The 27,957-nt window shown below is 33.3% G+C and overlaps 3 protein-coding genes across 5 annotated transcripts in view; 1 reads left to right on the top strand and 2 right to left on the bottom strand.

Annotated features, from left to right (window-relative positions):
• Window positions 1-10,368, bottom strand: part of IleRS-m (Isoleucyl-tRNA synthetase, mitochondrial) — a 142,876-nt gene extending 132,508 nt beyond the window's left edge. Inside the window, exon 1 of one of the 3 annotated variants that reach the window (XM_085815708.1) lies at window positions 10,084-10,368. In XM_085815708.1, coding sequence (XP_085671834.1) covers window positions 10,084-10,266 — 183 coding nt within the window. In that variant the 5' untranslated portion in view covers window positions 10,267-10,368. The remainder of the gene's footprint in view (window positions 1-10,083) is intronic. The other 2 variants (XM_085815710.1, XM_085815709.1) reach the window with 2 other exon arrangements.
• An 8,088-nt stretch (window positions 10,369-18,456) lies between these two features.
• Window positions 18,457-21,447, top strand: LOC118186451 (uncharacterized). Its single transcript, XM_035356553.2, has 2 exons — window positions 18,457-18,594; window positions 20,958-21,447. The coding sequence occupies exons 1-2, from the start codon at window positions 18,508-18,510 to the stop codon at window positions 21,372-21,374; spliced, it is 504 nt and encodes a 167-aa protein (XP_035212444.2). The 5' UTR covers window positions 18,457-18,507; the 3' UTR covers window positions 21,375-21,447.
• A 3,406-nt stretch (window positions 21,448-24,853) lies between these two features.
• LOC118186452 (uncharacterized) lies at window positions 24,854-25,879 on the bottom strand. Its single transcript, XM_085814387.1, has 2 exons — window positions 25,163-25,879; window positions 24,854-24,954 (listed from the first exon to the last, which is right to left on the bottom strand). Exons 1-2 carry the CDS (start codon window positions 25,491-25,493, stop codon window positions 24,854-24,856), a joined length of 432 nt encoding a protein of 143 aa, XP_085670513.1. The 5' UTR covers window positions 25,494-25,879.
• Between the last annotated feature and the right edge of the window lie 2,078 nt (window positions 25,880-27,957).

The raw sequence follows: 27,957 nt of genomic DNA, 5'->3' as shown, positions 1-27,957 counted from the left end.
GAATTTTTATCTTCAGTGAAGGTTAACATTTTAAAAAAGCAATATTCAGTACTAATATTTATCTATAATCTCAGAAAAACTACTCACTTTCATGAATGGTTATTTTAAAAATTCCCATGAAACAGTTCAATGTATTTTTAAACACTAACCAAATACAACTCACAGCTTATAAACTATTGCAGAATAACTACAATATGAAAATTATCAACTAGATAGCATGCCATTACGCTTATACCACTTTTATAAAATTTCAAAACATCTCAAATATTTATCCATATAATTTAGTATGTTTTCTCCAATAATATTCAAAGGCTAACTATGTCACTCTAAGCTTTTACTCTACTCTGGTGGTGATGGTGGTTTTAATCCCACTTGATTCAATGGAGCTAGATCAGGTCCATATGTCTATTTATACTCAAAATGTTAGCAAACATCCAAATGTCGGCCTGTGCATCTTCCAAGGTGAAGTTAATGCAATCCAGAACATGCTGAGGAGTTACTGCAGCATCACTGCCTTTCCCACACATGGGAAAACCTTTTATCCATGCATGAAAGAAACACACGTAAGATGACCACTTACTAAGCATGAAAACGCCATCTGTAGCATTTTGTTTCCTTTGAACCAAAGACCTCCATTCAGCCATTTTCTAAAGTACGATAGGTGGGCAGATGGAGCAAGCCAGGTTTTTAGCCCAAAGGGGAAATTGGCTTAGAAGGGCTATTAATTTCACTTTGACATTTTGCATTGATTCACTATAAATGGCAAATAACATTTTTAATTGTTGCCACCAAATATTAGAGCCCTGCATTACATTTAAAGAAATTAAATAATGAAGAATCTGCATAAACATATGTATGTTTCTCGCATTGCGATAAAACAATGGCACCTAGTGTCATCAAATTTGAATAATATATGTCTCCACCCGAATATGGGAATCTGGAAGCCCAAACTTGTTTTATTATCTATTTCATATTTTGTAAAGCATTTATGGCTAAGAAACTCAATGATTTGGAAGCGAGCAATAGCAACACTGTATGGAGGGGGGACATTTTTATCTCCAGCAGGCAAGCCTGTGCATCGTAAATTCTAAAGACATGCTCTTTTAAATATTTTGTGATATCGCTTGAATTAAATTTTATGGTTTAAGTGTGAAGAAAATGATATTTAATAAATAAACATAACACACAAAACATTAAAAAACGCCCCTTTAGGTTTAATATAAAATCTGAAAGCTTTCAGATTTTATTTTTTTTTTTTTTTCCCTTATTCTCTCACTTTTTTTTGGCAATGCTGTTCTTAGAGATTTCGTTGAAAAGTCAAAAAACAAGAATCTGAATGTACAGGATCAGCTGAAACGGATTTGGCCAAAGCATTGGCTGTTTCACTACTGGACAAACCACTGTGAGAAGGAACCCACTGCAGATGAACAAAGTAATCAGCTGATAGTTTACAGAGAAGGTTCAGAATGTGCTGGCTCTGTCCCCAACAAAAGATCAGATGGAGAGGTGCTGTATGGACGCACAACTGTTAGTTAAAATCCATATTTCATAAAAATTCCATTCTGCCAAAGAATCAATATAAGACAAAACTTTCTCAACTGCAATGTGTTCAGACCTGAAAACAGCGCAGATATTATCTTTTTTTTTTTTTTTTTTTGTTTTTTTTGTTTTTTGTTTTGTTTTGAAAGATGTGTTAGGGACCTTTATATATGCTCCACTATCTGCAATGTCAAAAACACTTTTGCTTCCAGCTGTATGCATCACAAGAGCATCACTAAGAATCTGATCTATAGTCCCTAGGGCATTTGCTTTAAGAGATCAAGGTTATGTAGTCATTTGTTTGCAAAGAACAAAAGCTTAGTGTGAAGAAAGACACCGTAAAGCCCATGTACTGGATTAATATGAGGAGTCAAAGTATGGTATTCCACATCTGAGGAAACTTATATTATAAACATCAGCCAGATAAAAAGGAACTACTTTGTTTCAATTTTTGATTGCTATTCCAACTTTTTAAAACAGAAGAAACTCTGTGGTTTTTTTCTGTAACTAAGTACTTTATAGTACTTTACAAGAGAGGAATTTCTTCTCAAATTCAAGAGCTGAAGGTCACATCCATGTATAACAATATTACTGGGACAACTGGACTTAGGCCAATAACAATCTTTGCTGCACTTAGTTATACTATTTCAAACTTGTTAAAATTAGTATCTGAAGGGCAAAAATAAAAAGAATATCAATGTTCCAAAATAGGCCTGATTAAGGTTTCTCATTACTCTCAAATTGTTCTCAAAGCAGAAGTGTCTGCCTTCCACTCACATCCAGAGATTATTTCCAAATATTCAATCATTTCCTGCCTCTTGCCACCGATTCTTCAATGCAGGATCTCTTGGTAAAACCCAAGTATAAACGCTGAAAAATAAACAATGAATTGAAGGCTTATTTTTATTTCGCTGTCTGAAGAGAATTTCCCAATTTTGCAGTGAATATTTGTCATGAGTAAGCAGTTTTGTTAGATAAAATTTCTAGCATAAGTGTAATTCGGCTAGTAGATTGTTGGAAGAAGTGTTCAGTAGATAAAAAGAAAAGAAACATGTCTTTACTTCGTGAAGACAAAATGACGGCGGGGGAAAAAAATAGAGGGTTGCTGTAGGAGAGTTGGTCGCCAAATTTTCACCAAAAAATCGCCAAGTTACCATAATCTAAAGATCAACCAAATTTTTTTCACATCCACATATTACTGTAACATGTACTTTTTAAAATTAGTGTAAATTACTTTACTCGAAAAATATAGTGAATGCACAGAAATTAAAGATTTCCACATGCTGGAAATGAAAAATATGAAATATGTATGGGTATTTATGCATGTGCTTCCAAAAAGCATGTATCTGCCTTTAACAAAATACGTAAATATTTATATTTTATTTATAAATGTCTTTGAAATAAAGGATTTATTCATTCATAAATAACTGTGAAAGTTACTGTGAAGAAATCTAATTATTAAATATATCTAAATTTATAATGATTATAAATATTATCTAAATATATAATAACCTTAACATTTAATTGTAAACATAAATTGACATCCTGTTGACAAATACGTTATAAAACTATTTAAGCAAGAATTGTTCGTACTGGAAAGGAATCTGTTAAAAGGTACTGTAAAGCAATTTCTATGAGATGCATATTTAAGAAAGTAAAAAAGAAGAGTTTTGGAATATGTATTGTTGAAATTATAGGTAAAAAAATCTAATAAGTATAATAAAAAGAATTATTCCCCTTACATTTTATAATCAGTTACAAGTTTTAAATAATATTTAAAAAATATCCTTACTTTATTCCCTTTCAGAAATATTCAGAGAAAGTTAAGTACTATTTAAAGTATTTTTATATTAAATTAAAAGGTGCTCTAATTGGAAATGGACAAAATAGAGCATTAATTATAAATTGACTTATAGTTTTCGATTTAAAAGATGCCTTAGAAGCTAAAACATGATGTCATATTTGAGAAAGTATTTTAGGAAGAAGCTCTATAAATAGACAAGTAATGCACAATTTTAATAATACAATAAACTTTGATCTTAATTTTTGTAATCCTTAACCGAATCAAATCGAATTACCTTAATTTTTTTTTTTCTAATGTAGTTAACAAAAACTTGTGAAAATATTTCAAATTAAACCATTCTGAGCAAACTATTCTGTGAAAAGTATAACATTTAATTCCGTTCAGAATGAAATGTTGTTTAAAAATGTATTCTTTTCATATACTTAGGACTCTGAAGTATTGTAGAAAAAGAAAATACAGTCAAAAGTCGTTAATTCGGACACCCATAATCCGGAATGATCTATAATCCGGACCTCAAATCTACAAACTTTCTGCGAATATGCATGTGCGCATGCGCATTATATGCTTACGCATGCGTGTTTAATGTATAACGGACGGTATAAGCTAAGCTGAAATTATGTAATTCAGTTAATGTTGCAGATTGTGTTGTTCCTTAATCTTCGAATTGGATCCGGCTTATTATTTTTTGCAGATTGTTAGAGCAATTTTATAAAAGTAAGCTTGAACTTTCGATTACGTCAAATAGAATTTCCGATATATATTTACTAATATGCAAAGGATCTACAAAGTGAAAGTATGTTTCGAAGTCCATTAAACAAAAAGTGGAATTGCTGCAAAAAATGGATAAAGGCATATCCTTTGTTTATCTAAACTTTAACGTTTGTTTATCTAAACTTTGTTTATCTTTAACGCTGCGCAATGAATCGGAAGTTGATCTGTCAGCACTATCCTTATCTTCAGGGCAGATGTTTTTATTTTATTTGGCTTATAATTCCTTACTAAATGTAGTATTTCATCTCGATGTACTCCGTCTTTGATATGATTGAAATCAAATTCCTCTCATTATAATTCGCTTCCGATAGAGAAGAAAGTGACACAGAGGTTATTGAAAACGTGCGAAATTGGGAGAAAGTGTAGAATTGCCCACTGCTTGCCGCATTTTTAAGAATTGCATATACACGGTATCCATGTACACGTCGACCTATTTTCGCTTGAAAAAAAAACGGCTAATCTTTGGAATATGGTAACGGGTAGTTTGCCCACATTTTGGTAAGGCGATAAAGGTTACTAGCTAGGACTTTAGCAGTGTACATGGATAAAGTCAAGAGTGTGCGCAATGCCATTTTTGTGCAATTCTGGGATTTTTTTAAGTAAAAATAGGTCGACGTGTGCATGGATGATACTGTGTATGTGCAATTCTTAAAAACGCGGCAAGCAGTGGGCGATTCTGCACTTTCTCGAAATTTCGCACCTAATCTTCGTCATGATTAAGCACTTTTGTTCCATAAAAGTTCTAGCATAAGCGTAATTCGGCTAGCAGATTGGTGGAAAAAAATGTTGATTAAAAAAAAAAAAAAAAGATGCCTCTTCTTCGTGAAAACAAAATGGCGTCCAAAAACAAACTAGCAGGTTGCTGTAGCAGGGCTGGTCGCCAAATTTTCGCCAAAAATCACCAAGTTACCATAATCCAAAGATTAACCGATTAATTTTAAGTTTTTGTACGATTTGAAATGAATGGGAATAAAGCATTAATTGACTGGTGTGTAAATGAAGGTTTACTATGTGATCATTATAAGTGTCCTGTTTGTACAAAGGAAATGTGTATGGTTGAACATAAAAGATTGTTCAGATGGCTTTGAATGAGCTTGTCTGACAGTCCAGCACTAATGGAGGATATTTTTTAATTTTATTTTTGTGAATTTATGTGCGATGGCAGTATACAGATGCTAGTTCAGATAATTTTAAACATTTTTGGGATGCTGTTAAGGAATTCTGTTTGCTACACCCCAAACATACAGAAATTTCTAAATTAGGTAAGTCGAGATTTTCTTTTTGTACTGCATAGATCAGATAATACGTAATACCATTGTTATTTTATTTCCCTGTTTGATTTAAAATGTGGTTTATAGACATTATATATCTTTTGTTTTAATTCTGTTTTACTGCATTATGCTTTGGACACCATTTTACTGGGGACGGCATTGTACATAAACAGGAATGGCACCAAAAAATCACTAATTTTTGCCAAGGGGTGCCCTGAAATATATTTTTACCGAAACATAGATTCCAATTTTTTTTCTAATACAATATTTTTTTCTCTATTGCCTTGCTTGTTATAAAACAAATATTGAAATTCTCCTTGTGATAAAATAATTTATTCAAAAAGTGTTAACCCTTTGATGGTTATGAACGAGTTCAGCTCGCAATCGAATCGTGCTTCATAATGCGCGCAAACGAGTTCCGCTTGGGAGCAAGATTTTGACCGAAATGGTTAGTAACGAGCACTACTCGCGTAGTGAAATTTTTCCCCAATGCGCACTGACGAGCTGACTTCGTTCGCCATTATTTATTATTCTGCACTGATTGTGTTTCAAACGAATGCTACTCGCGAAATTTAGTTAGTTTTACTGTCTACAGATGGCAGTACGAGTTCCATGAATTTCTTTGCATAATGAAGGTGGATTTTTTTTTTACCTTGTTCATTTTATACGTATTTTGACGCGGTTTTTAGGGTGTTTGTACAGTAAAATGGCTCAAAAGCGAAAGTTAGATAGTTATGATGATGATTATGATTGTGATACAGAAAGCTTATCAAGTTTTGAATCTGATGAAGACTTTGTTCACAGTATTTCAAGCTCAGAAGACGATTCAAGCGATGAGGAAGATTTTTCGAGTGTTCGACAGTGGTGTATAGCTGATTCAAGTTCTCACGCTCCTAGCCGATTTAGCCGACACAAAAAGATTTTTAGGTAATTACTGTATTTATACTGTGCTTCATAAAGTTTTACATTAGTTGTATTTATTTAGTCCTTTCAATTTAATATTTGTCTTATATTTATAATTAACTATTATTATTTATATAATTGGTTATAATCATTTATAATTTACTGTTTAATAATTATTTTAAAGTATGTAAAAAATGTTATTTATGTACTACAAATACCTTAAGAAATTTTTAAAATGCGCGAGGCGAGCTATCTATGGCATCGCCAGAGAAAGGTGACATTTTCGGAAGAACGGCGGGGGAAAACAGCTACCACTTTCGACTACTGTTTACTCTTAATGCTGCACGAATTAAGTAAACGGAAACTGCTCATTTCCATAACCGTCAAAGGGTTAATCACTATTTCTAACACTTGAAAGTTTTGTTGGGATGTTTTAACAAACTATGTTTCTTGTCACAATTTTTTTTTTTTTTTTTTGGTACAACTCTGATATACGCCCTAATTTCACCAAATGCGGCGATATATGTTCTGCGCTGGTTTTTGGTGCGATTGCGTGTTGTATGGCAACCCTGTTGATGTTGAAAAATCTTTCGCTGGAGTTCGTTGGTTTGCGTCTGAGAAGCTAGGGGGAAGAGATAAAGTGGTGGAAGTTGTTGAATTGAAGTTCGGCAAAAGGAAATATCGTCGTGGCCATCCTGTTGAGGGGCAGTGTGTATTTGGAGGTGTGGAAAGAGGGTCTGGGAGATTATTTTTAGTGGCCGTGCATGATAGAAGTAGGGATTTTTGATTATTTGTTATTTTATTTATTTGTGAACCATAGTATGAATTTTCTGGATAGTGTGTCTGGCTGTCATATAAATATGATAGAGATTACGTGGCAGAATGTTAAAGGCGGCATGAAATTAGTATTTCTGCTGTTCGAGAAAGCATTTCATGGTAAGTGCATTTTATTTTATTCTTGTTCTTATTTTGTAGAATGTTATGTTCATTGTTTTTTTAGTATGAATTTCTGTCGTTATTGTTATTTTATTTTTTTTTTTTTTTGAACTGTTTGAAATTTTAGTTATTTTGTTGATTAGTGCCTACCGTCTAAATTGTGCAATTCGTAGATGTTTTTTAAAGTTGAAACAGAACGCTGTATACATGGTATTCTTTGAAATTTATTGTTATGTTAATTTATTAAAGTGAGGTGTGCATAGTTCGTAGATTCATTTGTTGCCTAAATTGTGCAATTCGTAGATTTGGTTGATCTTTACAATATGGTAACTGGTAGTTTGGCGACATTTTGGAGGCGATAAAGGTTACTACCTGGGACTTTGGTAATAATGTGAGCAGTACTCAGTTCCGATTACGCATTATTTTGCGTGAGGGAAATGAGAGATCATGGGATATGTCATGTGATATTAATGGACGAATTACGGTTCTTTAATCGGAAAAGGGGGGAAATCGGGAAAAATCTGGAAATTTTGTATTTAGCTTTATTCTGTGTTGTGTGAAACAGTGTTGGTTAATTTTTGGATCCCATGGCCCTAACTAAAGTGAATTTGAAATGGGTATTTAGGCATTGTGATAAAGAGAAGTTTGCTTTTTATTTAGCGGAGGAAGTATGGAGGAAAAATTCGCAGAAAAAATCTTTCAATAATTTTATTGAATGAATTAGAAAAGTGTATCCGCCACGTAATCAAGACTCTGAAGAAGATTAGGTAAGTTAGTATTTTTAATTATTTGAGGATATTATTTTTATGCATTGTTCTAAATGTAAGGTGGAAAGGAATTTGGTATTATTGGGAAAATTGTTATTAGCAATGATTTAGTTTAAAGTAATTAGGTTTGTAAGGTAATTTTTATTAATTTAATGTATGTGCTCCTTTATATTTTAAGTAGTGTTTTTGAATTTAATTATATTTTAATGAAATGATAGTTATTTTGTGAATTTTATGTTTGTAGGAATTTGGTATATGTTTTAGTTGAAGTAAACGCGCATGGAAATAATTTAAATATCTGACACTAAGTATTTGTAATGGTTGCGGTATGAATTCGTTGGTGAAGTTTATAATATAATAGATGATTTAGAGGTAAAAGTTTTTGGATATTTTATTTATTTTATATGTGGAAATGTTCATATTTGGAAAGGGTAAATACTTTTTCGCGATCAGGTAATTTCATATATGTTCTTTTTACCGGGTTTAAAGATTGAGAAAATTGTCATGTATTTTCGTGAAATTTTTCTAATTTATGAGAAAAAAGCAGTGTACATGGATATAGTGAAGAGTGTGCGCAATGCCATTTTTGTGCAATTCTGGGATGTTTTTTTAAGTAAAAATAAGTCGACGTGTACATGGTTTAGTGATATTTTAATTAAATGATAGTTATTTTGTGAATTTTATGTTTGTAGGAATTTGGTATACGTTTAAGTTGAAGTAAACGTGCATGGAAATAATTTAAATATTTCATACTAAGTATTTGTAATGCTTGCGGTATGAATTCGTTGGTGACGTGTATAATGTAATAGATGATTTAAAGGTAAAAGTTTTTGGATATTTTATTTATTTTATATGTGGAAATGTTCATATTTGGAAAGGGTAAATACTTTTTCGCGATCAGGTAATTTCATATATGTTCTTTTTACCGGGTTTAAAGATTGAGAAAATTGTCATGTATTTTCGTGAAATTTTTCTAATTTATGAGAAAAAAGCAGTGTACATGGATATAGTGAAGAGTGTGCGCAATGCCATTTTTGTGCAATTCTGGGATGTTTTTTTAAGTAAAAATAAGTCGGCGTGTACATGGTTTATGTGTATGTGTTATTTTGAAAAACGCGTAAGGAGTATGGTATTGTGCACTTTTTCCCAATTTTGCAGTGAATATTTGTCATGATTAAGCAGTTTTGTTTGATAAAATTTCTAGCATAAGTGTAATTCGGCTAGTAGATTGTTGGAAGAAGTGTTCAGTAGATAAAAAGAAAAGAAACATGTCTTTACTTCGTGAAGACAAAATGGCGGCAGGAAAAAAAAAAAAAAAATAGAGGGTTGCTGTAGGAGAGTTGGTCGCCAAAAAATCGCCAAGTTACCATAATGTAAAGATCAACCAAAAAATTGAATCTGAAAATTGTATTGTTTACTGTTAAGCATGTGTGTGGAGACATAATAGTTTGGGGATGCTTTACTACCTTTGTGATGGGAAATATAAACTTTATAGTAAATATTATGAATGAACATAAATATATAAATATTCTTAAAACATCAGCAAAAAACTTGGAAAGCAAAATGTATTCAAGTACTATCAGGATAACGATCCTAAACTTACAGCTCCAAATACTTGTGGTTATTATACAGTTGTACTGAAGTTATGAAAATTCCTCTACATTCTCTGTGCTTAAATCCTGTTGAACATATATACAGTGAGTTGAAGAAAGAATAGGGAAATCTAACATTTCTTCAAAAGCTCTACTAAAAACAATTCCTACAGAGAATTGTACAAAAGAAAAAATATATATATATATTAGTTGAAGCTATGCCAAACTGCATGAAACGCGTAATGCTCGAATCTTATAAAAGGTCATTTTCAAGAGGTTTTTAACAATGTTTTTTAAAAACTAAAAACACTTTGAATAATTTTTTTAAAAATAGGTGATAAATAGTACGCATGGGAAAAAAAAAATAGTTACTTAGCTAGTAATTAGTAATAGATACCTGAAAATAAAATTAGATAACAAAAGTGCCAAAAGATAAATATCAGCCATTCTCTCTATACACATAAATGATAAAAGAGTGTTTAGTAAAGAGGACTGCCGACCTTTTCAATCATCAGATCTCGGTCACGACGAGCCTGGGGTTTAACTTTATGAGGAAAATTCGTACGAGGCAAGAAAAGTGAGTTTTTGAATCTTGATGAACATCGGACTTGAAATGAAACTTTAAAAGAATAGTTGCTCGCATACTTTTGAGCTATAAACAAATCATTTCTCACCGAACACATGGCAACCGAAAGCAGAAACAACAAACAAGTAAATAGATTTCTACGGACTTTGAATAGATTTCTTGTTTTCCATCCGCTAAGTCGTTCTGCCCGCAAGGAAAAAAGTCTTATTATTACTCCTCAAAAGAAACCGCAAGTTTAGTACAACGCGCATCGGCAGACGGGTAAAAGAGAAAAGTTCAATAACACAAAAGCGCAGATAAAGCAAAGGGTGGCGGAAAGAAAAATCAGCGTAAAGAGGCGGCGAGTAACCAGAATTTAAAAGCAAACCGGTGATCGAGAAGGGGCAATGGTCACCGAGTGGAAACGAAGTCCTCTCAGAAATTCATTTAAATACAGCGGTGGTGCAAAATCTAGCTATGCCAGAGATACTGATTCTGGTAAATAATGTAACAACCACTGCACTCCTGGACACAGGTGCTCAACGTTCATTCCTCTCAGGAGATTTTTACAGAAAGCATTTTCGTCGTTACAGACTGTTTAAAGCCACGGGACAAAAAGTAATTGCCGCCCAAGGCAAACAGTGCGTATGTTTGGGGTGTATGTTCAAATTAAAAACGAGGTGTCAAAAGTTAATTTTCTAGTCGTGAAAAATTTACCCACGTCCTTCATATTGGGGATTACCCCCTGAAATATTTGACGAAGAAATAGACTGGATTAATGAAACCAAATACCTTGGAGTCGCCCTTGACCAAAAACTTACCTTCAGAACCCACTTCCGGTCCGTAGTACAAAAATTTAAAATCACCACAGCTACTATGCGACCTCTTCTTGGTAGAAAAAGCAACTTATCTACTACAAACAAATTCCATACTGCGCCCAGCCCTCCTTTATGCAGCACCGATCTGGGGACATGCAGCTAAAACCAATATTAAACAATTACAAATTCTACAAAATAAAATTCTACGAGAAATTATCAATGCTCCTTGGTATATTCCAAACATCTATATTCACAGAGACCTTCGAATCGAACTTATTCAAGAGTATATTAAACGATTAGCGGTCAACTTCTTTTATTCAGTACAAACACACAATAATAGCACTCTCAGACACTCCCCGCATCCCAGAGAAAAACATCGTTACCCAAGTGACATCCTTCCCACATAAGAATCACAACCTTAATTGACTCATTCACGCTAAACTGAATCTGCGGTTTACCACCCGAGGCTACATCTTATAACGACACTGAACTTGCCACACTCCCTTTTTTCGCCACCGCTAGTGCGCACCTCACTCTCGTTATTCCGCCTCCCACACTCCTTTCACCCTACTCTTTGTCTCCCCCTACCCGATCCTTATCAGAAGTCGAGTAAAAAGATGTTTCTATATCTTGACACTCGAGAATAAAATACGATCTGTGTGTGTGTGTGTGTATTGGGGTTCGATTTTTTACGCGCATCCGGCGCGAATCTTAATTTCCAGAATTCTACGTTTCAGGTGCACATGGATCCTGGAGAAGAAGAAGGAGAAGGGTCTCTGCCGGAATTGGGCTTAGACCATCCGAAGCTTGAAGAGAAAGAGAAGATTGAAAACTTATTAAGAAAATTTAATTCTTTGTTTAACGACGAACCTGGCTTTTGTCAGGTAGTTAACCATTCCATTAATACAGGGAATGCCCCTCCAGTCCGGTCGAAGCCCTATAGATATGACAAAGTGAAAGAAGCAGTTACTGAAAAACGTATTGAAAAGATGCTAGAAAACAAAATAATTGTGCCAAGCACGAGTCCTTACGCAAATCCGGTGGTCCTTTGTAGAAAAAAGAACGGGCTACCGCCTAAACACCCAGACGCGTATAGGTTTGCAGTTGATTATCGTAAACTGAACACGATGAAGAGTATAACAAAATATCCCACGTGTCCCCTACGAAATAATTAGAAAAATTCGCTCGACTAAATTTATGACAACCCTAGACTTAACTTCAGGTTACTTCCAAATCACCGTCAAACCGGAGGATATCCAAAAGACCGCGTTTATTGCAAAATCAGGCGTCTATGCTTCCCTTTGCTTTAATCGGAGCGCCAGCTACTTTTCAAAAGGCTATGGACATAATCTTGAGACCACTTTTAGGTAAAGGTACAAATATTTATCTTGACAATATCATAATTACAGCGAAACATTAGAGGAACACTTGAAACATTTGGAAGAAGTTTTTGCCTTACTTAACGAGGCCGGTTTCAAAATAAATGCAAGAAAATGCAAGTTCGCGGCAAAGGAATTGCGATACCTTGCATAAAAATTTCTAATAAGGGCATAGAGACTGATGATTCAAAAATAAAATCAATTAAATTTATCCTTCCCCAAATACGGCTAAGAAATTGTCTTCATTTTTGGGCTTATGGTCCTATTATAGAATACTTATAAAGGACTTCTCGAAAATAGTTGAGCCTCTTCTAGTGCTAAAAAGAAAGAAAAATACATTTTCTTGGAGAGCCGAGGCGAACACCGCTTTTGAACAACTAAAGAATGCCCTAATCAATGCCCCAGTCCTTAAATTCCCAGAAGGCGAACAAGGTCTAGAGATTTCAGCGGATGCATCCGATTATGCAGTTGGAGCGATGCTCTCTCAAAATGGGTAACCTATAGCTTTTTTTTTTTTTCGAAAACCTTGAATGCTACCCAGAGGAACTATTCCGCAGCGGTCTACTCAGATCATGCGGCAGTGGATCACTTGCATTCAAGAAAAAAATTTAACGCCTCGCTTGATACGGTGGACTTTAAAATTACAGGAATTCAATTTAATCATAAAACACATACCTAGAAAAGAATGCGTAGTCGCCGATGCCCTTTCATGAATAAAAATTGATGAAGAGGCAAACACAATTAAATGTGCTATGCTCACCTCAAGAGTTATTGAGTCCCGTGATAAAATAGTTGAAGAATTGAAGGACCCAGAATTTAAAGATATTTACGCTTACCTGGAAGACCCTGAAAAGTTTGAGCATATATATTTAACTGCTATTCGCAATAGGGCGCAGCATTACGAAATAATCGACAAATTGTTATTTTATACAAAGGTAACAAATGAAAATCAGGAATACCGACCAGTGATCCCAGCGAGTCTACGTTTAAGTATCTTAGAGGAACGATCTACCGTCAGCTAAACATTTCGGAATACGAAAAACACTAAAGAGGGTACGCGAAGCGGTTTATTTTCCGCAGTTGTAAAGAATTGTTACGGCATATGTTAAGTGGTGCCATATGTGCCAGTTAATAAACGATGTTAATTACAGCCCGTCCGGGTATTTAAAAAACATAAAGACCACTTTTCCAGATGAAATAGTTGGCATAGATTTGCTTGGACCCTACGCTAGGACAAAAATAAAATAAATAAAAAATAGATATCTATTAAAAATTTTTTTTATTGACAATTTTAAATCCTTGGGCACCACATAGTATGACACAAGGCTTACAGAGGTAAGTACAAAAAAAAACAAATACAACAACACAACACAAAATAAAATAAACTTACAAATTCACAGATGATACGTAAGAGATAAATTTACAGAAGAAAAAGAAAGCCATTTTATGTTGGACAAATACATGAAGAGGGGGAGGAAATGCAATATTCACAGAGTTTAACCTAGAAATGAGTTCCTTTCGTCCTTCCTTGAGCTTTGAACAATAGAACAACAAATGTTCGACATTTTGCACTCCCCAGAAACTGCATGAACACAAGTCTGTACTAGATAATCTAAATCTCTTCAGATATGAATTTAATTTACCATGTCCAGTTAGAAATTGAGTAACTTCAAAATTGCAGAAAAAGTGTTTATTATTCATTCTGTGAGGAATGGAATGAAAATGTAGTTTAGTCAAAGAGGCAGTAGTAGAATTCCTCTATAGTTCATTCCACTCGAGTATTGTATCATCCCTACTTTTGTTCTTGTAAAATGACTTAGGAAATATCATTGGAGTAATTACTTGAAGATGTGTAGCTTGTTTTGACAACCAATCAGCCCTTTCATTTCCTAGATTGCCAGTGTGGCCACGTACATGAGAAAAGATAACATCAACACCTTTATTATTAAGGTCTTTAAGAAGAGCATGGGAAGTCACAATTAATTTATTATATGAGAAGATATTCCTAAGAGAAAATAAGGATGAAAGAGAATCAGTGCGAATAAGAAATTTAGCACTTAGTGAACAGTTGTTAGATATCCACTTAATTGACTCACTAATGCACAGTAATTCGGCTTGGAAAACACTGCATTCATTGGGAATTCTAAAGAGTTTGTATTCCAGTCCAGAACCATTATGGAAAAAGACATAAGCTAATCCAACTCGATTATTAATTTTACTGCCATCTGTATAACACACAACAGGGAAATTATCATCAACAGAATTGTCATAAATGATAGTTTGAATTGGCAAACGATTGGCAGGATGAGGAAGATCTTCAAACAATACCTTGGCATCGAACATAACTTTGCTGATGGTATCTTTAAACATTTTGTCATTCAAAACCTGAAGGTCAATCGGAGGAAATCCTGAAATTACGAAACTGGCTTCATAGCTAATTGTTCTGTAGCCACGCACAATTCTTAGTAAAATTCTTCTTTGAATTCTGCGAAGTATACGGGAATTAATCTTCTTTTCTAAAGCTGTTCCCCCCCCCATTCTAGAAGCATAGCAAATAAAGGGGACAATATCCTGCTTATAAATCATATCAATAACATTAGATTTTAAACCAAAGGTATTGCAAAAGACACGATTAAGTCCTCTAAGTATATTTTCACACTTATTGGATAAATACATATTTTCCAACAAAACTTATGATCAAGAATAACGCCTAAATATTTAATTTCATTCACCGTTTCGAGTAAGGTATTATCCAAGTACAGTTGTTGGTTTGTATAGCTGACATGCTTTCTTTTAATTATCATAATTTTGGATTTATTAGGATTGAATTCCAATTTCTGTTCTCTGAACCAATTGGAAATAATATTAAGGGTGTTTTGAGCCGGATTACAGAGAGTAATGGGACACTTCTCTTGAAAGCAAATTAGTAGATCATCAGCAAAAGCAATTGTTTTACAACTCGGACAATGTGAGAGTCTATTGAGTAGATCATTCATAATTAAATCCACAATAAAGGTCCGGAAACCGAGCCTTGAGGGCAACCCCTTTCCAAAATGCGGGAGGAAGAAACGTGGCCAAGGGAGAGCAATGCAGATCTGTCATGCAGAAAATCTTTAATACGGTGGTAAATATTACACGGAATACCAGCTTTCCTTAAAAAAACAAGTAACCCAGGCTACCAGGCGTGGTCGAAAGCACCTTTGATATCAAGAAACACTAAAACTGTGTGTAAATTTCTCTTCTTACCTATGTCTTCACTATGTCTTTTAAGTACAAAAGAGCATCTTCACAATTCTTATGAGGGGTAAAACCAAACTGTTTTATTTAGCAGTTTTTTATTATGCAAGAACCAGGTAATTCTATTAACAAACAGCTTTACTAGGCATTTTCCTAAACTGGGAAGAAGACTAATGCATCTCAAGTTATCTAAATGCGGGATACAAGGACCACTATTTTTAGGGATTAAAACGATATTCGCTGTTTTCCAGCAACGAGGAAATGAACCAAGCCTCAGACAAGTATTGAAGATTTTGGAGAATAAATTTGGAAACATTCTATGAACTTGCTTCAAAATTTCGTTTGAAATAGAATCAAGACCAGGAGCTTTATTGCATTTAAATTTTTCTATAACACTATTAATTTCTGACATAGTAAATGGAGGATCTGGATTAGCAACATAATTTAATGAAGCTTCAGCCCTAATCATTCTATGAAACGAATTATCAGTGCTAAAATGGTCCGTGGGAAAGCTTCTGTTAAGAACCTCTTTAGCAGTTTCTTCAAGCGACTTTGTACAATTACCAGATGGGAGATAAATTCCACTGACTTCAATTCCTTTCATAAAATTTTTCTTTATACCATTCGTATATATTTTTTTCCAAACATTCCTTTCATTTATACTCATTAGGAATTCTCTCCAAGACTTAAGCTTTGCATCCTGGAGCTTTAAACTGTAACTATGCCTTAAGTGAAGGTATTTTTGTTTATATAACTCTCTAAGAGTAGGGTTACGATTTCGTTGAAACCTACGTCTAGCAGCGTTAACCTGTTTTCTCATACATTCGATTTCAGTAGTCCACCAAGGTACCTTATGAACCCTTGACTTTTTTAGAGGCATGGAAGCCTTGGATGCGTTATACAGAATCGAGACAAAATTTTCTAGTCGAGAGTTTAATGCATGCTTATCCGTACAGCACTCAATAAACTGCGAAAACTCATTAATCGACTGCTTACATGTATTGTAAAAAATATTCCAGTTAGCTTTCTTTACACTGAAGACAATTTTGCTGTTTTTTCTGTCATAGAGAGTGTTATTAGAAGCTACAGAGAGTTCAAACTCAATCGCACAGTGATCAGAAAAGGATTCATAATCTGGTTGATACCAACACAAAATATCTGCAAGAAGATCAGATCCCACAACCGTAATGTCAATATAGCTTGAACCTTGAGTACTACAGAAAGTAGGACCACAGTCTTCATTTAGAACGAACGAACAAATTATTCATACTTAAAAATTCACAAAGTTTAACCCCTCGAGAATCTGAAACTGGACTATGCCAAATCTATCTGAAACTGGACAATGGACTATCTATTAACAATTGTTGACCATTTTTCAAAATGGGTAGAAATAGTCCCTCTTAAACGAGCTTCAGCTAAAATAGTCGCAGATTCGTTCTTAAATAAATATATTTTAAAATACGGGGCCCCATTAAAAGTAATATCAGATAACGGAAAACAGTTTGTTAGCAGTATATTTAAAAATTTGTGCACAGGACTTAGCATACGCCATCTAAAAATGTTACCATATAGACCGCAATCGAATATAGTGGAACGCGTAAACAAGAATATTGTAAAAATTATCAGGGGATATGTGAAAAATTTTCATGACCGCTGGGACAGCTGTGTCAATGAGTTAAATTTTGCCTTGAGAACGCAAAGCATGATACTACGCAGAAGAGCCCCGCGGAGTTATTTTAGGAAGAAAAATCCTAACGCCTTTGGATAAGTTGTTCTTTGTACAACAGAGACAAGAAGAATTCAAGTTAAAAGACATACAGAGAATTATCGACGAAGCAATTCAAAGCTCTGATATAGCAAGACAAAAGCAAAAGATCTACTGTGATAGAAATAGAAGGGAAATGGAATATAAAGTGGGACAGAAAGTTCTTAAGTTGAAATACTCGTTATCATCAGCACCCGAAAACAGAGTTGCGAAGTTTGAGCCCAGGTTTGAAGGGCCGTACATGGTCGAAAGAATAAAGGCCCGTCTACACGTACCGATTTTATCGGCCGACTTTCTCGCAGAGGAACAATTTTCAGGATGTGCGCATGCGCTAAAAATCTGTCATGTTCTCTGCGACGATTTCAGAGCTAGTGTTCACCGCTCACTAGCCGACGATAAAATCGGCGACTCTAGCCAATTAGATTGCTTCCAGAGATCACGTGCTTTTCTCTCTCATTTTGGAAACATGGCGCCTTTTCGTTGGAGCGAAAATCAAATTTTTGAATTGATTGATTTTTATAGAGACCATGCTGTGTTGTGGGACACAAATAACATAAATTATAAAAATAAAAAGTTAAAGGATTTCCTTATTTTGGTAAGTTATCTTCCCGTTACTTTATCATCAAATATTTTTTTATTCGTGATGAAAATTATTTTATGTTGGTTAAACAAATTACAGCTCAATTTAATACAATATTGCTCAATTTTATTAGCTGATTAACTGATATAGCAATATGATTACAGTTTTCAGAACTGTATTAGTTATTAAACTATACCGATAGTATTTTTTAATATTCAGTATGATATGCTATTTTAAGATTTTGCATATTTATATTTCTTATTTGAAATTTTTGTATTGAAATTACACTATTCCTTTCTACTATAGTAATCTTTATTCTGTATTAGTACTTTTTACTCATATTGTTGCGGTTTTCATAACATTATTGTCTATTTATTTAATAGTAAAGGTTATCATTTAAAGCACAGTAGTTATTTACTTTTTCTGAAGCATGGTTATTTTAACATTTCAGGACTTAAGCACACAAATATGCGTTCCAGAAAATGAAATTAAAAAAAAAAAATGGAGTAACCTGCGTACTCAATTTACAAAGGAGAAACATAAAGAGAAAAAAAATTATACATCTGGTGCAAGCACTGCCATGCAGTACAAATCGGCATGGCAGTTTTACACATCGTTACAATTTTTAAGTGATGTCGTGTCCTTAAGGAATACTGTGACTTCTTTGGTAAGTGATTACTTTTTAAATTTATATAATTTGGCTTATAAAGTAAATAATTTCCCTTTACTATTTGAAAATTTATAGAATTGTTTTTAATATAGGCAAAACTTTAACAGTTTTTGTGATAAATAAAATAATATTGTTATACATACTTAGCTGTGTAAATTATATTAGCCAAATCTTCAAGCTCATGCAGCAGATGGGTCATCTGCAAAAGTTCACACTCACAGCAATTTCTATATAACTTCAGTACAAAAGTATTATTTTATTTATCCTTTTACAACTATGTGTGCTATTTAATTTCTTAAATGAAATCTTTATATTTAAAGACTATTCTTAAGCTCATTTACTTAAAAATAATCCCATTTCCCATTAAAGTATAGGTGCAATACCCATTAAAGTATAGGTAAAAGTGGATAGGACCAGGACTTAATTTCTAAAATCAGAAGTGTCAGAGTTAGTAGAAGTTATATTTTGAATTTATATGAAGACCTAATCTTTTTTCCAATGAATGATATTCTATTGATAATTTCCAAAATAGCTGAGCAGTAAAACTGCTAAATAACTGGTAATTTGACCAGTGTTCGAATGCCAGCAAATAAGCTGACTGTAAGGTTGGTTTTTGTTTTTTCCTATGCAGAACATGGATACGAGCCATTTTTCCCTAAAAATTCTTCTATGAAGCATCTCTCTCTATAGGCAGATAGTCCTTGAATTGCGTTGTCTTAATCAATTAGTCTAACATCCAGAAAAGCATATGTAATTTATTTTGAAATGAGAGTTAAGGTACTTAAATTTCTCTTCGTAAGTCTATTTTGGTACTCATGTATTAACACAACCACCTTGTCACATATTTGGTGGTCTTTATAAATGTAAAGGTAAAAATTACTTACTGGTACAAGTTAGTGGTTTTTATGACTTTTTTTTAAAAAAAACATTCCCAAATATCTGATAGTAAGTCAGCAAAGTATTATCGACCTACCGAAAAAAGCCGAAAAATCTAAACATGAATTTTAATTATTAAGTAAAAATTATATGATACATTAAAAAATAGGTTCTTACATGTTATCACAAGCACTTTAGTACAAGCTCTTTTAAATTTCCAGAATGTGCTAAAATCTGTCGACCATGAGCATAACAATACTTTAGGCAACCATGCTCATAAACATTCCTTCAGTCAAGCAACATTACCCTCATTCTTTTTCATTTATAAAAATTTGCCAAACTTGAGGTGATTACGCTAATATGTTAAGTACTAAAAAATAAAACACTTATGAATTTGCAAAATACTTCTCTAACTTTTAGCGTTATTCTTTTCTCCATGTACACAGTGATCTGTTTTCACTTAAAAAACCAATAAATTGCATAAACTTGTACTGCACATCAACTGTTTACCAAACACATCTCATCGCTGTTTGCGTTAACGGTTTTGTGACAAAATACTATATTCTGCAGAATTTTTACTGCAGTTTCTTCCATTGCTGGCAGATTCCACAAGTGATATTTTAAAAGTAAGTTAAAGGTTCCCAACTCCCCAAAAAAAAAATTACGATGTCTGTCAAAATCATTAGAATTCCAAATACAACAAAAATAAACAATTGAAACATTGCTTGACTGAAGGATTTTTATGAACAAGGTTGCCTGTGAAATTTTTATGTGCAGAGTATGGCAATTTTTATTAAGGTGGTTGAGATAATATGTGACTAGCTCTAATTTAAAAATATTAATAGAGAAACATGAATTCTTATTGCATTTTAAGTAATTATTACTATCAAAATCTTACTCATATTGTTCAAGTTTTTACAAGTAAATGAAGTCCAACTCCGCTTCACATTGAAAATTTATAAAAATATGGGATGTACATGCACAGATACTGTTCTTTTAAAAACACTCAAATTATTTCTTTTTACTGTAGTAATTATTAGCTTTGCTTTCTTCTCAGTTTATATATATATATATATATTTGTAAATTATATATATATATATATATACCATTTTCAATGATAAACTTATATTCACAGCTAAATCAGACATAAGTTAGTCAATATTTTGTTACTTTTAACATACTTAAACATAAGCATTAACTTCTTATATATTTTCTTTTAAATACATGTATTGCATGTTTTTATTGATACCAAATACGCTACAACTTAGACAGCAGAATTACGAGGTTTTTTCGTATTCTTATTCAAGATATTTGACTATTCAACTTTGATATCTCTTGAAAAATCAAGCTTAGGAAATATATTCATTATCCTTATAAATATTTATTTCTGCATGTTTTCCCATAGCTTGTTAATTATGATTTGTTATATATGAATGAATGATAGCTGTAATAGTAAAAATTAAAGTGTTATTTTAATTTTCAGGATTTTAATGATACTAGTACACAAGAAAGAAGTGCAGATGTTACCAGTCATTCTGAGGAGATGTTTGACATGAACGATTTTGAAGACACTGAAGAGACACAGAGAGAACTATGTCATACACAAACACTACCACAGCTAAAAAGACACACATCAAACACTACAACTTCAAACAAAAAACAGAAACACGATCACATTTACACAGCAGCCACAACAACACTGGAAGAAATTTCTACAATATTAAAATCAAAAAACACTACTCCAAATACATTTACACAGTTCGGTTCCTTTGTTGGTTCCGAACTAAGTCTAATCCGTGACCCTCAACTCCTCACAGACACAAAATATAAAATATACCAAATTCTCACAGATGCACAGACAGAACAAAATGTATTAGATTCCATGAACAACACAGAATAAATAAGAAACTTAGATATATTTATTACTTACCACATTATTTTGTAACATAAAATAAAAATACTTATAAATAATCTTTATTTCTTTATCTTTTATTATAACACATATTGAGAAATCAGGGAACATAAATTGAATAACATATATTGAGAAATTAATAATATTTTATAAATTTATCTTGCCATGCAACTTTTCCTTCATTATTTACATAATCACAAATTTTTTCTCGCATTAGCCTTGCTTCAGCAGACCCTGTGTTATAACCATTTTGTTTACACAGGGATTTCATCTTACTTAGCGATTCCTCATTTCGCCATGATCCAGGTATAAAATTAAAGTCCTCATCTTCATGATCGATTAGTTCTCTTGGTGTATACAATTGCCTGGACGGTCTTTCTCGTAGAAAGTTATGCAAACAGCAACATACAGAAACAATTTTATCAACTGTCGCAGGAGGCAGCTCGTATTGGTTGCATCAAGATACGAAATCTATTTGATAATATCCCGAATGCATTTTCAACAACACGCCTTGCCCTGGACAGTCGATAATTGAAAATCCTTTGCTGAGGAGAGATATTTTTACCAGGATATGGCCTCATCAGATAACATTTCAAAGGAAACGCCTCATCTGCAACCATAAAATAATTCACAGGCTCACTACCTGGAATCAAAGGTGTTGGGCTGGGCAGATCAAGCAAGTTATTGTCTAGCATCGAAAATAAACTTGCTTGGGCAAAAACTCCTCCGTCTGATATTCGTCCATTACATCCAACATCAATAAATGTAAATTTATAATCTGCATCAACTGATGCCATCAGCACAATGCTGTTGAAACTTTTATAATTGTAAAAAGTGCTGCCACCCCCTGCTGGTGCTTTTATCATAACGTGTTTTCCATCGATGGCACCAACACAGTGTGGTAGGTTCCACTTTTCAGCAAAAGCTTCTTCTATGGCTTTCCACTCCTGAGCAGTGTTTGGTGTCTACGAAATGAGAAAATAAGTATTAATTATGAAATTGAAAAAAGGATGCGAATACAAAATATAAATGCAGAAAATGCTATTTAAATATTGGCAAATAGTAAAATCAAATATTTTATCAACGAATATTAGCTACTCATTTGTTATAATAAAATTCACATCAAAGAAATAGATAAAAAAATGTGCTTATATATTTTGGTTGTGTTCCTATGTTTCACTTTTTATCTAATTTTTCCCCATTTTTTTCTCTCTTGTTTTTGATTAAGCTACACCATAGATTCTATTTAAAGTTTTTAAAGTAATGAATGTGTCAGATACAATAAATGGAATTAAAGCTAAGTGACTGTGGGTAAATGAATGTTTTTGATCACAATACCCATACAGACAGAAAAACTGATAATTTTTGGAAAATAAATGATTAAAAAATAAGCTGTTGTTGTACAAACAATAATACAATAAACAAAAAGGGCTTATGCTTGTTTGTACACAGAAACAGAATTTTCATTTAAACAAGATGTTTAAACATTTTATAACTGAATATATATGCTTCTTAATTTGAAGAAAACTCAAAACTAAAAGTGTCTATTGAAGAATTTTGGATGAACCCATAGGTGGTCAATTTAGCAGATTCATTATGTGTTTTATACAGGGTTGATACTAGGTTGTCAATTTGCTGTCCAATGCAATCTCTGCAGTTCCTACATTCTATTGCTAGATGCCTCCCTAATTATAAAACAATGTTTATTATGATTTTTCCAAAATCAAATAATCATATCTCTTCTTATAAATGAAAATTTTATTTAAATATACTGAAAAGCATAAACAACATTATGACAGACATTCCCATTGAAAATGGTTCATTCTAGAATTTGAGTCAAATTATAATCTAGAGCATGGACCAACAAACTGGTGCCTGCAAAAGAATTGTAAAATTTTAAGAAGCTGACGAGATATTTTAATGTTGAGTGGGAAAAACAATTTCATTTATAACTTAAAATTATTTTCTTAAACTGTTGGTCGCGACCCCCATAGGAGGTCGCCAAAACATTTTAGCAGTTTTTGATAATCCTTTAACTTATTCCAATAATTTTACAATTACCAAATATTTTTACACAATGTATCTGAAAATAGATAAAGATAAGGCAATGCATAAAGTTCTCTTTCTAACTGAACAAAAATCTGATTTTGCGAATTTAATTCATAATAAGTTATGGCTACAAAAGCTGCATTATTTGAGTGACATATTTGAAAAACTAAATGATCTAAATTTGTCGTTTCAAGAAAAAGGTTGCAACATAGTCATATTCAAATTAAAAATTGATGCTTTATTAAGAAAATGACCATATGGAAAACTATGATGGAAAAGGGTTTGTTAGAAATGTTTGTCGCAACAACTGAATTTTTAAATGAAAATGATGAAATAGATAAATCAAAAAGATGATGTCTTGAGAAAAACTTTAAGAAATATTTCCCTTCAAATTTTAGTGTCAAAGAACTAATATGGATTGTGAAACTATTTAGAATTAATGTGGAAAATATTACTCATTTGCCATTAAAATCACAAGAAGAACTTGCTGATTTATCAAATAATTCGGGATTTAAACTTTATCTTTAATACGAAGTCTTCAGAAGATTTTTTGCTAGCAATTGCAAAAGATTTCCAACAATTTCTGAAACTGCCATAAACTTTTACCTTTTTCTGCAACATATTAGTGAGAGACATTTTCATCTCTAACCACCATAAAATCAAAAGTGTCAATCAAAAAAGTTTAAAAAGCCCTGATTTATTACATGGTAAAAAGTGCATGCTTATGCAACTGAAGTATAATGGTTAGTGTAAAATATAACTTGGAGAGACATTTCATCAGTACGGTGTTTGCATAACATTTTCAAGAGAATGTTACATGACTAATGAAATTCCAATTGCTATACTAAATCTCTCTCTGCTAGTACTTACAAAGAAAAAACTCAAAGTTATCCGTTATCCAGATACCCAAATGCAATTATTATTTTATGACTTTAATTGTAAATAGGTTACTTAAATTTAAATATCGCAAAGCCTCGAGGACTATCTGTGTAAGAGGAGGGATACCTTCGTAGAGGCCTTTCTAAGGGAAACTAGCTCATATTTATGTTACACATAGGGTAACCACAAAAACCAACCATGCAGCCAACCTGTTCGCCTGGGACGGAACCCAAGCCAGGTCGAACTACCAGTATTCAGTTGTCTTAACCACTCAACCACTGGTGAGGCTCTTAATTCTAAATAGAAAATTATACATTGCACTCCTGTAATACTCTTTTTAAATGAATCACATTTCAAGGAAAACAAGCTCTGAAGTTAATTCAATATTACAAATTTGAGAAAAATTCAACTTAACATTAGTATCCTGATCCTGTAAAAATGAACATTTTTTTTAAAAATTAAAAGGTCATGATGTTGTGAATTATAACACCTCATATGTAACATTGATATATTAAGTTTTAACTCACCTTTATGTAATCTTACATGCATTCCCATAAAGCATCCAATACTTCTGGTATCACTCTTGACAATGTTTGTTTAGGTATTCTAAACAAATACTGTAAATTTGAATAGGAACACCCTGTAACATAATAAAAAACTTAAAAAATAAATTTATTAAAAATGATGTAGTGATATAATTATGATATTTATTCATTATAAATTTCTCAAAATTTAAAAAATTGTGGTTAAAATTATTGTTTGAATTTGTATTTCAATTTTTGTGAATTTGATTTATTAATTTTATAAAAATTAATTGATTTTTTTCAATAAAATAAAAATTAACTTACCACCAGCTAGAAAGCGTAAAGTAACATGCAGCCTCTCAGATGGTGAAATTGCACAACGCATAATCGTATCCTGTTTTTTAATTTTGCTGCTCACTAAGTTTAATAAATAATCAAAATCGCACGGCATCATTCGCAAATACTTTCCAAATTCCACCCTGTCTTCAAAACGCAGCTCTTGGAACAGGGTATTATGGGCTCCATGAATTTCTCTGCGTTTCACCCAATTTCTCGTCCAAATACGCTTTCTTTTTTCTTCTTCTGCAGCAGCAGCAGCGAGGATCAAAATCGCAGATGTTGCTACAGTAGCAATTAATGGGAAATCTTCATCCATTTTTATTATTGTCGCCTAAATTCACTCCCGCACAGTTTTGTTTTCACAGTTGTTGATAGTGTGACGCTACATAGGGCGGGAATTCTTCCTCGGACAGTGATTGGTTAAGGCATTTCCTGTACCGACGACAAAATCGTTGCGTGTGGACAAGCAAGCTCTCGCAGATAAAATCGTACGAGAAAGTCGGCCGATAAAATCGGTACGTGTAGACGGGCCTTAAGAGAAGCCACTTTTTATTTAAAGGCCGAAAATGGCCAAAAACTGTTGATAATATTGACCAAATTAAACCGTACCACAGCTGTAATGATTTTAAAGTTTTACAGAATTTATTACAGGATCCTGGAAGCGAGGAGAGAGGCCCGCCAGCTCAAAAGCACAGCTGGGTTTCCCTAACACAAAAAAGGAAACATAGCCAGCAATCTTCGACCAGAGGAATGCAATCCTGTATTGCTAGAAGCCCACGAAAACGGAGGAAGTTAGCACAGACGGATTAACGAGCCATAGCCGAGGATTCTGAGAAAACTCTAGCTCCACCTACTAGGAGAGAGGGCCTGCTGACAAGGTTCCAGTCAAGGAGAGATTTCAACGACGGGTGGAAACTACGAAACGTAAACTACAGTTTTCAGCAGCAACAACTACAAGGGAGGCCCAAGGAGTTCAAGGCTGGAGAACGAAAAGGCAGAAAAGACCTGCGGAGACAACCGTGCCTGACCAAGAAGTTAGAAGGGCCAAGAGAAGATTCAAAGAACCTGAAGGACGGATATCCTTACCGGAGCTAAAAAGGAAATTGGCATTCCAGAACTCGCAACCCTCGCGCAAGAGTCCCAGATTCCTAGACAAGGGTCAGAAAAGGAAAAGGTCGGAAGCGAACGGCGCGGAACATCAAAGTTCGAGAAGAAGATTGGAGATCATGAGGTTCCCGACGTTTGAGCAATTCTGCCACATCAGAATGCAGAAATACAGAAAAAGATAAGTGAAAATTTCTTTGCTTATTTTTCTTTGAAGCTCAAATTATATCATCTTTTTCTAAGTTGCTAAAGATGTTTAGAAAAGTTAAATCGCAGATAGCGAAAGATTGATTGTAAATGTTCGTAATCATAGATTTTTATGTTAGCAATTTGGCGAGAAGCTACTAGCGTTAAATACTTTTGTTAAGAACTCGCAAGTTGCGAGAAGTAAATTGTGAATAAGTTTAGTCGGAAGACTCTTAGAATACTAAAATCTGTTAAAGTAAAGGTAAGATTTCGTGGAAAGATGGTAAATTGTAATTAAGCAACTATGACTGTTGATGTAAAGTGAATTCAAAAGTGATATGTAAATATTTAAATGTTCCTGTTAAAGTAGAAATGTTTAATCTCTGTGTTGAAATATCGTAAAATTAAAATTGTACAGAAGATAAATTCTGGCCTCTATGTATTTGAATTGTGAAAGAATTGAATGTTAATATATATTTGTATTTAATGTTAGGCTCTCCAGTTAACACTTTTAAAAGTAAATATAAGCGCTCGCTTACTACATTAGGAAAGAGATTTCGTGTAGGGAGTCTTGTAAGGTCTTGAGAGTCTATTTTAACAAAATTAGATGTTGTGTAGCGGTAGTTTTGTTCGCGGTAATACAACATAAAAGACTCGAAGTACATTTCAGTACATTTGCTGGAGAGCATAGGGGAAATAAAACTGTAGTATGAATGAAAGTGCATGAGAGCCAAATGAGGAAATAAAAGCGTAATTTCAGGATTTATAGATAAGCTTTGTAAAATTCCTTACTAATGATATGAAAGGATCAAGACCTGATTTAGTAGTAGCTGAATAAAGTGTCCATTCAAGAAAATGTATGTCCAGAACAGAGGAATTGTAGTAAATTTTATTTTTTCCTAGCTTTAGTCTAGCTTTTAGAATTGTTGTAAAGTTGGCCCCAAAATCAGAACTTCAAAGTGATTTAGTTAATACAAAAGTTTCAAGTGTGTAATTAACGTAAAACGTTTTTCAGACATTAAACCCTAAAACAATGTCGTTTTGAGACCTTATTGTTTGAGTATTTTAAGTCTGGTCGGAAGCTATGTAAAGATTATGTTAATTTTATTAACAGTTAAATTTTAAGTTTCTTTCCTGTCAATTCTTAACTTCAACTTACTACTTCCGGCCAGAACGTAGTTTTGGAATCATTCTGAATACTTAATGAGGAGGAGCGGTATTTAAACCGCGAAGTCTACTTGCAGAATTAGAGAGAATCAGAGTTTCTGACATGCGCGCGTCTGCCTTTTGGCTACTCTCTCTCTCAAAGCTGTTATTACGCTTCGGCCGTACTCAGGCCCTTAATAAGCATCGTAATTAAATAGAGTTAAGGGGCCAACTCGATTAGAATCTTGATAGCTGCGGCTTTATTTCTTTAGTTAAACTTAGTTTTAGTTTAATTTTTAGTCTCTTAAGTTCAAGCCCAAGTGTCGGCTTTGATTGTACACTCC

The sequence above is a fragment of the Stegodyphus dumicola genome, chromosome 4, assembly GCF_044657685.1.
Source record: "Stegodyphus dumicola isolate Sdum_Otavi_A_Nest chromosome 4, ASM4465768v1".
NCBI classification, from domain to species: Eukaryota; Metazoa; Arthropoda; class Arachnida; order Araneae; family Eresidae; genus Stegodyphus; species Stegodyphus dumicola.
This window is presented reverse-complemented; position numbering and strand designations above follow the sequence as displayed.